The sequence below is a fragment of the Salvelinus sp. IW2-2015 genome, linkage group LG31 (assembly GCF_002910315.2).
Source record: "Salvelinus sp. IW2-2015 linkage group LG31, ASM291031v2, whole genome shotgun sequence".
Classification (NCBI taxonomy): Eukaryota; Metazoa; Chordata; class Actinopteri; order Salmoniformes; family Salmonidae; genus Salvelinus; species Salvelinus sp. IW2-2015.
The window spans coordinates 15614837-15630289 of record NC_036870.1 but is presented as its reverse complement, the minus strand read 5'-3'; the positions used below and the strand labels follow the sequence as shown (position 1 = coordinate 15630289).

The 15453-nt window shown below is 42.0% G+C and overlaps 1 protein-coding gene across 1 annotated transcript in view; it reads left to right on the top strand.

Moving 5' to 3' along the window:
• The first annotated feature begins 8163 nt into the window (after positions 1 to 8163).
• The window catches only part of LOC111955963 (trafficking protein particle complex subunit 9-like), a 211846-nt gene continuing 204556 nt past the window's right edge, over positions 8164 to 15453 (top strand). Inside the window, 7 exon segments of the mRNA XM_023976355.2 lie at positions 8164 to 8252; positions 9306 to 9450; positions 9704 to 9802; positions 10157 to 10512; positions 13020 to 13165; positions 13463 to 13600; positions 14492 to 14518. Coding sequence (XP_023832123.1) covers positions 9322 to 9450; positions 9704 to 9802; positions 10157 to 10512; positions 13020 to 13165; positions 13463 to 13600; positions 14492 to 14518 — 895 coding nt within the window. The 5' untranslated portion in view covers positions 8164 to 8252; positions 9306 to 9321.

The window sequence follows — 15453 nt, the reverse complement described above, 5'->3', positions numbered from 1 at the left end:
GTTCCCACCCCACTGGACACTTACCTAACCACTGTTAATATAATTGTTTGTTTTATACAGCACTTATTATGCTCCCTCTGTTTTCTTCGTCATTGTTTCCCTTTGTGGTCCTTCCTGGTCAGGCCCTGGGTTCAAATGCTTTTAAATCATTTCAAATATTAAAGTTGTGCTTGATTTAAGCGTTCCTGTTGCAATTGAACCAATAGAAAAGGCTAAAAAGGCCAAACCCCACCCACCTGGCACTCCATGCAGACTAAAGAAAATGCTCAAAGATTTGGAATGGTATTTGAACCCAGGTCTGCCTGTGTTCATGTCACTAATCAGTCTTAGTCTGCTCTGTGGGATCAGTGGAACTTCTCAATCTAGATGTGTGGTAATTAGGTCAGGTAATCTGGGCTGCCTACACGTGATTAATGAAGATCCACTAATCCAGAGGCTAACATTACCAGAAATCTATGTTCATGATCGTTCCCTTGCCCAAGAGGAGAAATGTACTTTTTATTCCCTATATTGTGGACTACTTTTGGCCACAGTCCTGGTCAAATGTAATGTACTATGGCTGCGTTTACACAGGCAGCCCAAATCTGATCATTTCTTTTCACTGATTGGTCTTTAAACCAGTCACAGCAGATCTTTTTCAGAGCTGATCTGATTGGTCAAAAGACCAATAAATTAAACAAGCTCAGAATCGGGCTGCCTGTCTAAATGCAGCCCATGTAGAGAATAGGGGGGCCATTTCAGACCAAACAGAATGCTTGGTTATTATCACTTAATCTTATTAACAGTGTTTTTTGATTTTTTTCTTACCTGGCCTTCTTGATTCGCATGTTGTTCATATCGACAGACAGAAGCCATTTTGATACATAATTGTAGGTGAATGTAGTCTGGAGAATGTGGAAGCCAACAATCACAGAACCTTAAAGACATGTGAATTGTGGTAGAGACAGAATAAGTTAATTGGATTCTACTTTGGTCCAAAACATTTCAATGCTTAACAGACTAATGGTGTCAAAGGTCCATGCTGGAAAGGTGACTCCACTGTGGAGAGTTACAGAAGATAGGAAAACAGACAGCATTCCATAGTGTTGAACTTGGTGCCAATAAATGTGTTTTACAGATGGATAGTCAGCTTTGACCTCTCAATATAGTCTTATTTTACTCTCTGTTAATGCATTCCAAAGAGACCTCTTACATTTGCTGGGAATGGCCTGATCCTCAATCTTTGGTCTTCCAGAAATAGACATKTTATGGGACATTAGGGGACATGTTATGGGACATGTAGTGCCAGTAACGTTACACTGTTACTGGCACTACAGCTGTACATCCTTACTATAAGAGAGCTGAGCTTGAGTAATAGAGCCCCTGAATTTAGAATCTGTTGACTGTTTAGGATCTTCATTCCTGATCTAGCTGTGATGTCCATCTCCATCCATCTTGAAGATGCAATAGATAACTATGCACTTAACTCTGCCTCACATTCTGTTGTACTGACTCTTGGCTACTGAGTGGAAAGACAAATTGTTTCAGACTGAATTGACTCATTCTCAGCCTTAGATAAAACTCACTCGCCACATGAGGAAGTTGAAGGCCTAACCTTTAGTGCTTCAAGTGTCTACTACTCTGTTTCGTCAAGCTGGGTTTTCTTTGATGGGATGTGAAAAACCTATGTGCTGTTTCATGTGTAGTCTCRCATCTTTTTCATCCTTGTTTTAGAAAAATATTGCCCCCCAATCTAATCCCTGCACTTGAGCTGCCCTATCACCATAACCCCTGGTTCCACACAGGAACCTTGATTTTCATTTACCTCAGGTGAATTCGGGCAACGCGACACCAAACGCATAGTATATTTGGGTATATAGGTGTGGGACCTCTACTTTGTAATGGCAGCATTAACAGACAATGTTTGTGCACTGATTTGTCAGTTGATGGTGGTAGATGTCTTATTGGTCCATGATGTGTAGCTATTCACTATCAACTATATGTTCAACATTTCATGTCTTTCTCTTTGAGCTCCTGCTTTGCTTTTGGACCAAAGTCCCTTTGGCCAAAATAAAGAAAAAATGTAATATACAGAATGAGATGTCTTCCAAGAAGATTGTGAAAAAGGGTCAAATAAAATGGAATGTCTAATAGGTCCATTTGTGTTTTGCTGAATTACAAGTCTGATGGTTTAAAAAGTGAATCAAGTGACTCAGTTCAAGTTGATTAATTTGGACTTGTGTGTTATGAACATATTCTTTATTGTACAATACTATTACAAATACAATTACAAAGCTCTCAAAACAAAGAAAAACAGTATATACATCAGATAGTATATTGACTCAGGGGCACTTTTCTTCCAGTTCACATAGCTTGATTAAGACATAATCTTTCCATTTGCAGTTCTCTCCATCTCATTGAGGAATGTTACAGGGACTTGTACAYCCTGCTGCTGCCCACTCTACACAGTGCCAGTCTGTAATTGACAAGTACTAATCTGCCCAACCAAACTCCTCCCCAATGAAATGGAGGCTGAATATTTTGATTCTTGGTGGACAGTGAGTACAAAGGTGGATCAATGTGCCATGCTGTGCAGGTTTTCATTGAGTTTACAGATCAAAAGCTCAACATATACAGTATAGAATACTAGCTTATTAGTTTCAAACCTTTATTCAGGTTGTGCCCATGACCAAAAACATGACATACAGTTGAAGTCGGAAGTTTACATACACCTTAGCCTCCCCCTTTTTCCTCCAAACATAACGATGGTCATTATGGCCAAACAGTTCTATTTTGTTTCATCAGACCAGAGGACATTTCTCCAAAAAGTACAATCTTTGTCTCCATGTGCAGTTGCAAACCGTAGTCTTGCTTTTTTATGGCGGTTTTGGAGCAGTGGCTTCTTCCTCGCTGAGCGGCCTTTCAGGTTATGTCAATATAGGACTCGTTTTACTGTGGATATAGATACTTTTGTACCTGTTTCCACCAGCATCTTTACAAGGTTCTTTGCTGTTGTTCTGGGATTGATTTGCAGTTTTCGCACCAAAAGTATGTTCATCTCGAGGAGACAGAAAGYGTCTCCTTCCTGCGCGGTATGATGGCTGCGTGGTCCCATGGTGTTTATACTTGCATACTATTGTTTGTACAGATGAACGTGGTACCTTCAGGCATTTGGAAATTTCTCCCAAGGACGAACAAGACTTGTGGAGGTCTACAATTTTTTTTCTGAGGTCTTGACTGATTCCTTGAGGCACTGAGTTTGAAGGTAGGCCTTGAAATACATCCRCAGGTACACCTCCAATTGACTCAAATKATGTCAATTAGCCTATCAGAAGCTTCTAAAGCCATTACATCATTTTCTGTAATTTGTTGCTGTTTAAAGGCACAGTCAACTTAGTGTATGTAAACGTCTGACCCACTGGAATTGTGACACAGTGAATTATAAGTGAAATAATCTGTCTGTAAACAGTTGTTGGAACAATGACTTGTGTCATGCACAAAGTAGATGTTCTAACCGACTTGCCAAAACTATAGTTTTTTAACAAGAAGTTTGTGGAGTGGGTGAAAAACGAGTTGTAAGGACTCGAACATAAGTGTATAAAAACTTCYGACTTCAACTGTAAGTAAAAATACTTKAWAGTACTACTTAAGTCKTTTTTTGGGGTATCTGTACTTTACTTTACTATTTATATTTTTGACAACTTTTACTCTTACTTCACTCCATTCCAAAGAAAATATTGTACTTTTTACTCCATACATTTTCCCTGAAGACACAAAGTACTCATTACATTTTTWATGCTTTTCAGGACACGAAAATTGTGAAATTCACACTTATCAAGAGAACACATCCCTACTGCCTATTGTCTGGCGGACTCACTAAACACAAATGCATCTTTTGTAAATAATGTCTGAGTGCTGGAGTATGACCCTTGCTATCCGTACATATATACAGTATATATATATATATGGTTTGCTTAATGGTTTGCTTAATATAAGGAATTTGAAGTGATTTATACATACTTTTGATACTTAAGTAATTAAGTACGAGTCCTATATCGACATAATCTGAAAGGCCGCTCAGCAAGGAAGAAGCCACTGCTCCATAACCGCCATAAAAAAGCCAGACTGGGCCTCCCGGGTGGCGCAGTGGTCTAGGGCACTGCATTGCAGTGCTAGCTGTGCCACCAGACACTCTGGGTTCGYGCCCAGGCTCTATCGCAGCCGGCAGCGACTGGGAGGTCCGTGGGGCGACGCACAATTGGCCTAGCGTCTTCCGGGTTAGGGAGGGTTTGGCCGGTAGGGATATCATTGTCTCATCGCGCACTAGCGACTCCTGTGGCAGGCCGGACGCAGTGCGCGCTAACCAGGTCGCCAGGTGCACGGTGTTTCCTCCGACACATTGGTGAGGCTGGCTTCCGGGTTGGATGCGTGCTGTGTTAAGAAGCAGTGCGGCTTGGTTGGGTTGTGTTTCGGAGGACGCATGGCTTTCGACCTTCGTCTCTCCCGAGCCCGTACGGGAGTTGTAGCGATGAGACAAGATAGTAACTACTAACAATTGGATACCACGAAATTGGAGAGAAAAGGGGGTAAATAAAATAAAAAWTTWATAATAATAATAAAAAAAGAAGCCAGACTACGGTTTGCAACTGCACATTGGGACAAAGATCATACTTTTTGGAGAATTGTCCTCTGGTCTGATGAAACAAAAATAGAACTGTTTGGCCATAATGACCATCGTTATGTTTGGAGGAAAAAGGGGGAGGCTTGCAAGCGAAGAACACCATCCCAACTGTGAAGCACGTGGGTGGCAGCATCATGTTGTGGGGGCGCTTTGCTGCAGGTGGGACTGGTGCACTTCACAAAATAGATGGCGTCATGAGGAAGGAAAATGATGTGGATATATTGAAGCAACATCTCARGACATCAGTCAGGAAGTTAAAGCTTGTGGCCATCACAAAGCCCTGACCTCAATCCTATAGAAAATTTGTGGGCAGAACTGAAAAAGCATGTGCGAGCAAAGCCTACCAACCTGCCTCAGCCTACCAACCATTTCTGTCAGGAGGAATGGGCCAAATTTCCCCAACTTATTGTGGGAAGCTTGTGGAAGGCTACCCGAAATGTTTGACCCAAGTTAAACAATTTAAAGGAAATGCTACCAAATACTAATTGAGTGTATGTAAACTTCTGACCCACTGGGAATGTGATGAAAGAAATTAAAGCTGAAATATATAAATGTCTCTAGTATTATTCTGACATTTCACATTCTTAAAATAAAGTGGTGATCCTAACTGACTTAAGACAGGCAATTTTTACTTGGATCAAATGTTAGGAATTGTGAAAAACAGAGTTTAAATGGTGTATGTCAACTTCCCACTTCAACTGTAAGTACATTACACCAGTGACTTTACATGTTGCATTTACAGTTTTGTTCTGTGTATTATAACCAGGTATAAGTCAATAAAAAACAACTTATTTAGAAGCTGAGTGGAATTGACCTCATCAAGACATGCAGCAAATACATTTCACTGCTGTGTATTTCTGTTTACACACAAGCACTTCCTCAATTTGTATTGGTTTCAAGTAGGCCTAGTCTTTGTTTATCGACAGCAAAAACTAACAGTTGAGTAAGAGTCTTTAGTACGAAACTCATCAAGGTATTCAGAAAGAATACTGTTCAATATCCAATGGTAAATCTTACAGCCTAGCTTTAAAGTATTCACATAAAAATACCAGGTATCCAACTAAGAATATAAATGTAATGTAATGTAATACATTGTTGGAATTTATATTATTGTGTGATTGTGTGCAGAGAAACGGGTAGGCAAGGAAAATATGATTTTTGTTTGAATCGAAAAAATAACACACAATCTAGGGGCTTGTTTATGGTTATAGATTTTTTTCATGATTCTTTGAATTGTTAAAACTGTCCCTCACACCATCTTGCTAAATATGAAACAAACTTCGAGGTTCTCCGGTACTTTTGTATACTTTTTAGCCAGTAGTTCTGAAAATAGCGCTCACTAGCCAAAAGTGGTCCCCAGAAATTGCATACTACTTCATATGTGTGGATATACTATACAGCATTCTACAACAAATGTGCAGATACTGTATGTGCACCATGTCATTGCTCTCTCTCTTGCTCTGCCGTGTGCATAATCTGCCTCTTGCTTGCTGACACTCAAATGGTGAGCAGCTGAAACTCATTGGTTGAACTAATAAAATAGTCGCTTTCAAACTAGGTGTTTCATGGTAAAACAGTAATTCTGTATGCATGAACTACATCGACAAATCCAGCCCAAAACGGGACGTTTAAAAAATACTTAGTACTCGACAAAGTTCCGGAGCAGTCTTTAATAACCACATTTGGCAACTGACATTTAAGCATGGTGTTGTAATACTTTGTACAAACGTATTTAAGAACATATGATTGTGCAGCGTCTTTTTGGCCTAACAGTTTCTTCAAATCCAGGCTGATCGGGGTCTGCTACTGTGAGCTCTGCGTGTAACAAATCCGGTATCAGGATAAATAAAAAGCAAGGTCTGCTAACTTTCTTTAATTATGTTTAATTAACGCAAACAATAAATGGCAAATGCAATTTTCGTATATACGGGTTCGCTGTATCCCCGCGCAGGGTAAAACAGGGAACTGGCAGGAAGTACGTAAACAGCTGTTCTTATACCGTGATGACGTAGTTCCAACGCGTCTGTTGGCCTATCACAGTACAGGCTGAGCGTGGTTTAAACTTTGCTCAGCCTATCGCCGGTACTCAGACTGGTCCCCTTCTCTCAGATGTCCGCATCTGGTCGTTGCGTAGATTAGATCCGTCTTGTGTCTCCCCCCGATTCTACACTCAAACAGTTCCTTATTTGGTATTGTCCAGTGCCCTACCCTCCCTGGTTGTCCCAGAGATATGCACCCCTCCCCTCTCCAGATTGACCACAGCTTTTATGGCCTGTCACTCTATGTTGGTCAGTCTTTACACACATACATTTGTATTGTTTGTGTGTGTGTGTGTGTGTAACAAAACAATATTCATCTTCAAACAATATGCTAACAGGCTATAGTGCATAAACATAAATCCTAACACTACCAATCTAGGAGAGGAAAACATGAGTAGCGCCAGCGATGAGGGAGAGTTGGCTGCTGCAACTACTTCTTCTACTTAACAGTTGTTTGGCAGATCATAACCGATAATGTGCTTACACTGCCACCTACTTTACTGGAGTGTGAGGCCGGCCAAGGCCTACCCACACCTGTTATTCTATTACCCAGTCGTGCATTTTTTATAAAATAAAATAAAGCCCTACATAACTTACTAACCCCCRTCCAACCTCTGACCCTATCAAACAAACTCTAAATGATACAGTTCACACAATATAATAACACATACCCAGTTTTCTCTATTACACATTTCAGTATCATGTTTTCTTAAAGTTACTGTCCAGTGAAAATCTCACTATGTTTTAAAGTTTATATTCTGTTAACTTTGGGTATCCAAATAATGTTTTGGACTTGCCCTATATGTATTTGTGGCCAAAGCATAAATTGGAGAAAAAACACTCCACCTCAAAGTTCTCAAACAGAGACAAACTAAATATTACTTTAACAGTAAGCATGCATTTCAGCTGTTAGCCTTCCTCTGGGTTTTACACAATGAAGAATGAAGGAGGATTTGATATATTTTAAAATGGTCTTCTATGGGTTCAGTGACCTATAACAATGGGAATACAACACAACACGTGATGTGATTGGTAAATGAGTTGCAAAAATCGGACCAATAGGTGGCGGGTTTGAAATGTGTTAAAGCCTGCCTTTATTCAGTCTGTAAGAATAACAATCTGTAAAACAGCAACGAATTCTAAGGGCAGAAACGCGTTGGCGTTACATTTAACATAAAATAAGCACTTGTATCGTTGTACTGTGCTCCAAGAGTTGCTGAATTTCATTTTCATGGGTGAGATAATAAAATGTATACGAAACACAAATTTAACAACTTTGGAAATATATTTTTGCCATTCAATGTAATATCCAGGTGAATGTTTTTTTGTTGTTGCCAGTAGTGCAACCAAATCTAAATTCCAGGTTGCACAGCAAAATACTTATGAGTATGGGAGTCCACAGTACCAGCAGTGGACATAGGAGGGCAGTGATGCACGCTATTCATAGTATTTGTCAATGTAACTGATAGAGAAGAAGAGTTCATTCGGGAAGCTGTCTGTTTTTACTAACGAGAATTGGACTGTCAAACGTTTCTGTCACAATATATATCAAGGTAACTTCAATTCTTGGCATGTTTTGATAAATAAATGTTGCATTGTTTGTGGCTGAGGAGTCAACAAGCCTGACGATAGTTTAACAACCAGGTATCATACCAACATTAGCTAACTAGAGACAGTCWGTGTCGCTAGCTAGGTAAACTTGCCATTCTTCTGTAAATATTGATGGCAGAAATAATCCCATTCTTGAATATAAATGGGGACTGTAGAATGAAAGTAAACAGGACATGTAGGACTTCCTAATTGACATTTTTGAAGTTGTGTCTTTTACTGAAACAAACGTATCTTAGCTATGTGGTTAGCTAACTAGGTTGGCTAGCACAGTATACTAGTATCTTTGTTTTTAGCTAGCTAGATAGATCCTTTATACTCCAGCTTGAAACTGTCTTATGGTCGGTGTTGGTAAGAATGGACAACACGTCACGCAAGCGATGTATGTAGTTTGCAATTCCTTTGAACGACTGTCTTGTCAACAGTAACCTCAAATAACCTTAGTGAGAGAGTTGAGATATTGGGTGGGTGCAGGCTTTTGCTCCAACCAAGCAGTAACCTGATTATGGTACGAATGCTTTTGAATCAAGTGTGCTACTAGCTCTGTCAGTGATGTCACATCTTGACTGTGGTATGTGTGGAGGGAATTTAGCTAGATGTTGAGGAATTAAGGTCATACTGTAGCCCGACTGGGCCCCGAACCCCGGTCCAGCGACTGTCAAGCAAACACCTTAACAGCTAAGCAAGGAGGTCAGAAAAATTGACGAGGTCGTTAGGTATTGGTTAAAGGTCACTGCATTACCCCCTTCCTTCAGGAGACCGTGTCCCCACTCTTCTCTATACCAAGTCCSTCATGTGTACACACCTTTCCGATGGCAATCTCACTTTGGACACCAATGTAGCAAATTCAGGGGGTCGCCCCGACCTGGACTCAAATGCGGGTCCAGCAACTGTCAAGCCAATACCTTAACTGCTACGCCAAGAGGTCCGAACCTGTTGACGACGTCGCTAGGTATTAGGCCGCTACAATATGTTTCTGTTTCCCCCCTGCTCCTCAGAGCTCATGAGAAGGAGATGAGTGTCCCAGACTACATGCAGTGTGCTGAGGACCATCAGACGGTCCTGGTGGTGGTCCAACCTGTGGGCATCGTCCCTGAAGACCAGTTCTTCAGGATCTACAAACGCATTGCCTCTGTGGCCCAGGTCAGCATCCATGTGTACTAGCTATAAGTGTGTCCTAAATTACACCCTGTTCCAGGGCCCGCTCTGGTCAAAAGTAGTGCACTATATAGGGTGGCATTTGGGACACACATAGGCCTATGTGTTATTATTTATTGAAATACGTAACTCCAGGCCACCTTATTTGTTTTTTATGTAAATGTTTTATCGTTGGATGCTGATTATCAAATGATCCCTATTTTGTTGTGTGTTGTCTTTTCGTGCCATTGAAACGAAGGTGTCCATCCGGGACTCCCAGCGGAACCTCTATATCCGTTACCGCCACCACTACCTTCCTGAGAACAACGAGTGGGGAGACTTCCAGACACACCGCAAGGTTTGTTGCTTTGAGGCTTTTATTGTTCCTATTCTTTTGCCGTCTTTGGGTTTCAGAAATGCGCTTAGTTTTTTATGTGTCCTGCACAGCAGCCTTCCGCAAACCTCTCCTTGGGGATCCGCAGCTGTTCCATGTATTTGAACTATTCCAGAGTTAGCATACCTGATTCAACTAATCAAAAAGCACTTGACTACAAGAATTACAGTAGGTGTGTTAGTTTAGAGCTACAACAAAACGGTTAAACGTCTGGAGGTCCCAGAGGAGAGTTTTGAGAATCTCTGCTCTACAGTATCCGTGTCTTTTTGTCCTGTGCAAGAATTTCCTCTCAGGAATAATAAAGTCCTGTCTGTTTAGGTGGTGGGCCTCATCTCCGTGACRACCTGTGGTTCGGCTAAAGAGTGGCCCCAGACATTGGACCGTTTCCACAGCCAGAAGGAGGTGTTTGGAGCCACGCTGTACGACTCACGGCTCCTGGTGTTCGGGCTGCAGGGGGAGATAGCAGAGCAGCAGAGGACGGATGTGGCCTTCTACTCTAGCTATGATGACTGTCCCAATGTGGAGAAAAGGGTGGAGGACTTTGTGGAGTCCATCTTCATTGTGCTGGAGTCCAAGAGGCTGGATAGAGCCACGGACAAGTCTGGGGATAAGATACCACTGCTCTGTGTTCCCTTTGAGAAGAAAGACTTTGTGGGGCTGGACACTGATAGCAGGTGAGTTGTCTTTTCTTCTGCACTCTATTTAGCTTTTAGAGGTTTGGAATCATCCACATTTTTTGCTGCCTATGTAATCTTTCAGCTGTTAAATGAATTTGGAACCAACAAGATAATTGGTTATTAAACACTTTCTATGTGCCTGTACTGTGACTGCAGAATGTATAAACAGTCTATTAGTTTTACAATTGATAAAATGCCTGAATACTATATTTGCCAAGTGTAGCCTAACATGCTGACCACACTGCTCGCGAGCGTGGCAAAATAAATGTACACATACATGTTATTCAATCATTGAACCCACACTGCTCGCAAGCATCTGTGTAGTCAGGCGCTAAAATAGAACTTGGTTCTATTTGTGACGCTTGACATGCTGCAAGTCCCGCCTCTCTCGTCTCCTCATTGGTTTTTAGGAGCATACACCGACGTAGGTGATTAAAATATGAACGGAGGTCCACACTCCAGTCCAGTTGGTAGTGGTAATACACCTTAAAGTTGGTTGCCAACCACCTTATAAAGTCCAAAGAAGAAGAAGCCTGACGGAGGAGAGATTAATAGAAACTAACTCGGTTTACCCCTTTATCTGTGGATTAATTGTCGGAGTAGAGGACCTTGTGCATTTCATGTAAAATAATAACCCAATGTTTATATCCCAGGACAAATTAGCTAGCAACAGCAAGCTAGCTAGCTAAATTGCCATAAATGTTAAATGCTTTTTGACCTGTCCCCAAATGAATATAGTTGGTTCAGAGTTCATTTTGATATTTCAACCTGCGTGTCCTGATCACGTCTGGTGTGGAAGGACAAAGTGAATTAGCGGACGATGGCGCACGCGGTGTACTCAGCATGTAATGGTTGTTAGATGGTTGTTTCATGATTGTTACAAGGTGATGGTAATTACACTAACAACATTGTTGTGCTAATGTTTGTTATACGGTGATGGAAAAATCCTGACCTCAGTGTTTCTGTGATGTCCATTGTCAAGATAGCGTTGTCATTGCATYAATGTTGCTAAGGACAACAGTCAACCTTGCGTGTTTATTTCCCTGTTTATTTTTGTTAAAAAKAAATGTTGCTTCTTTCCTTTTTTCTTTGTGTATCTTGGTTACTTTATTTGTCTTTCTTATTTTTTTCTTTCATACTGTCCTGTGAGTTTATTGTTGGGTGTGAAAAGGTGAGACGCTGTTAGACACATTGCTTTAGTGATTAAGTCCATCCCAGTTCCATCAGCTTAAGCCCCGGCCCTAAAGCACTGCCCAGGCCCTACCTCAGTGTTCTTGTGCATGGGTTCATAGCTTAGATCCAAACTCATCACTCCTCTCAACTCTGTATGCAATAAAACCATACGGGTTCAGAAGGAGCTGATAGTTTGGACGTGCAGAATACATGACACTATCGGTGACTGAGGCTTGTGAAGGCTGGTTCACTTAAACAGTGAGGCTATCCTATCTATACTATTATGTGCTTGTGAAGGTTTGTCCAGCCTTTCAGGAACTTGATGATTGGGAAGGTTGTGTCACTTGACCCGAGCATGACTGGGTGAATAARGTCTACTCTAATTCCTCACACATTCTATAACATGGAGCTCATATCTTCTACTATATTCTGCTGCTACTACACTTTAACATGGATCTCGTATATCCGTGATTCATGGAGGGATGCTTCAACTTTCGCTAGGATTATTATTGCACCTACTTATTGAAGCATGACTTTCAATATGGTATCAATGTTCTTCTGAGCAGACCATACATAATGTATTGCTCATCATTTCATTTCACAAACTAAGCTAACAAATGGTTACAGGCCTACTTTTTTTCAACTGAAAAGTTTAGGCCCAACTCATTATACTGATTCTGAACAGTATGAGCTATTGTACCATTAATTCACTAATAGTATGGAAATAAACCCCATTTAGCCACATTGACACAGCATCATGCTCTCTAGGTAAAACAATGTCAGTGGGTTTGACCCTTGACCTTCCCAGTATCTCAGGCTCCAGGAAAGAGTTAGACAGACAGAGGTCTTGCACTCGTATTAAACTGGCCCCCTTTTTTMTTTTGTTAGAATTACAAACTGTGGTGATGTCTGCCCCCTCTTCAATCCTTGTGTGTTTAATGTGCAAGACTTCAGGATCAGGGTGGTTCTGGTTATTTCTCTCTATTGGGTTCTCCCCTCCCAAAACCCTGTCTCCCTTGCTTGTGCTGTCCCACCCCACACGCACCCCCTGTAACTGATGAGATTCATTCAACAGCGAGTCTCCTCTGCTAGCACCCAATGGTACCTGGGTAAGAAAATACATTATGCTAAAATGAAGACTTTTGTTTGGGAAACATTACGAATGAGAGAGAGAGAGAAGACAACGAAAGAGGGTTTTTGTAAAAATGACTTAAAAAGTRAACCCTACTTGGATAATTGTTCACTGTAACGTGGACAAAGTTGTATTGTCTATGGATATCTCTACGACATCTGACACACTGGTTGATGTTTCCCTCCTCCTCCTCATTTAGGCACTATAAGAAGCGTTGCCAGGGCCGTATGAGGAAGCACGTTGGGGACCTATGTTTGCAGGCAGGCATGTTGCAGGATGCCCTGGTCCACTATCACATGGCTGTGGAGCTGCTCCGCTCCGTCAATGACTTCCTGTGGCTGGGGGGTAAGACATGGCTCCTCCTCTTCCTGCTCTTTTCTTAGATCCGATAAAGCAGGGTTGGATACCCTGCAGGTTTTTGCTCCGACCCTACTATAACACACCGGATTCTATTAATCAGCTGCTCACCATAACCGTGAAGCAGATGAGGATCTGAGTCAGGTGTGCTACAACAGGGTAGTAGCAAAAACCTGCCAAGCCCAGTAGTTCTCCAGGAGGACGGTTCGCCACCCTTGCCGTACATACAGAATGCCCTTTAGAAAAACATATGATACTCTGTTTCATTATGTCTTGGTTCTCCAGCTGCGTTAGAGGGCCTGTGTTCAGCCTCTGTTATCTTCCACTACCCTGGAGGAACAGCAGGGAAGGCTGTCGGACGCAAACCCAGCCTGGCACAGGGCCAGGGACAGGCAGCCGACGCAGGGAAGAGACATCGGCCAGGTAAGCAGCACTCCTCGCTCTCACTGTGTGTGAGGTTGGGGGTGGTCTTCTCTGTGGGGATGTTTGTGATGGGGCCTGAGGTATACAAGCAGTGAAAGGGTAAAATGTGTTTTGTTGAACCTTTTGTTTGGCCAAGCCAAGGAGGAACCGGGTCCGGGGCGGGGGGGACAGACCCGGTGTTATTATTGAAAGGGAAGGTAACTGCGTGCCTTAGGTTAGAATGTTTTAATAAAATGAAGAGTGTGGAGATGTTTCAGGAGGTGTGGGGGCTCAGTGGGCTGTCTGTACGGTTGGAGAGGGGGGGTTGGATGTACAGTTTTAATGTGGTTCTGGAGGATGGATTGTGTTGTTGTGGTGGCATGCAATGTGTTTTTAATCTGGTGGGGGGGGGGGGGGGGTCTCATTAATTAAAACAAAAAGTTGTGTTGTGGAAGATGTCCGGAGGATTCTGAATGAGCTGTGATTCTATGACCGTTGGAAGGAAGAAATCTGTGTGGCCCAAGCAACTGCAGCTACTATGGCAACCCAAGCTTTGCTAAGCTTTTCTCAGCCCAGCTGCTTCTGTTCTGTGCCCTGGACAACATTACCTGAGAAATCCGGTGGCCCCCACATCCTAACCCATTTGTTCTGAACCTTATTTACTATCATATTTCCATTCACCCATATCTTTACTTAATATGATTAACTAGTCACTTACTTTAACCCCTAAATAACAACACATATTTTGCTTTTACAAGTATTAGCATTAGCCTACTATAGCGCAGGGATGGATGGGAAAGTCTCAAGGAACCGGCTGAAAAGTGGCTTGTTTGGGGACTAACATTGCTTTCAATAACTAACTGCACTGTGTGAACCTTCATTCTCTCTCTGTGTGTCTGTCTGTTACCGTAGGGGCACAGGAGGTACTCATTGACCCAGGTATGGTATGACACTAACCAGCCAGCGYTGCATAGCTCTACTTCTACCTAGACATCTCACCTGTGTGTTTTCCTGCTGTCTGTCTGTGTTTGCTTTCATGCAGCGTCCCATGCTTTTTGTGACGACAACCTCCCTAGCTTGTTCTCAGATCTGTTAGTGGTGTCTCACCGCCTAAGGCCAGACAATACAAACAGATCTGGGACCAGGTTAACAACCCATTGCACTACATCTGATTCCAACTTTGATTGTTTMCACCACTGGTAAATCAAAACGGATGTTTTTTTCCCCTCTTAAGGCAGGTATTGTATTCCTGTTATTCTTGTCAGCTTTAGATGTTGTTCACGTTTGATCACGCCATTGACCTCTTCTTCTAATCAATGAATAGTAACCATTTTAAAATAATGTTCAAGGACATTATATCCAACACTATGTAGAAGAAGAACCACAACCTATTAGAATTCAAAAGGAAGTGATTGAGTAATTTCGATTGGTCTATTATTTCAAAGAAATGCAGACATGCACCAGGAGGTGGCGATGTTGCTATTGAAATCCCAACACTGCTGATTGAGGCATCCAAACTATTTTTATTTTATTTTATTGAACCCTTATTTTACCAGGTAAATTGACTGAGAACACATTCTCATTTACATCATTGACCTGGGGAATAGTTACAGGGGAGAGGAGAGGGAATGAATGAGCCAGTTGTAAACTGGGGATAATTAGGTGGCCATGATGGTATGAAGGCCAGATTGGTGATTTAGCCAGGACACCGGGGTTAACACCCCTACTCTTACGATAAGTGCCATGGGCTCTTTTAGTGACCACAGAGAGTCAGGACACACGTTTAACGTCCCGTCGAAGACGGCACCCTACACAGGGCACCCTACACAGAGCAATGTCCCCAATCACTGCCCTGGGGATTGGGATATTCTGGC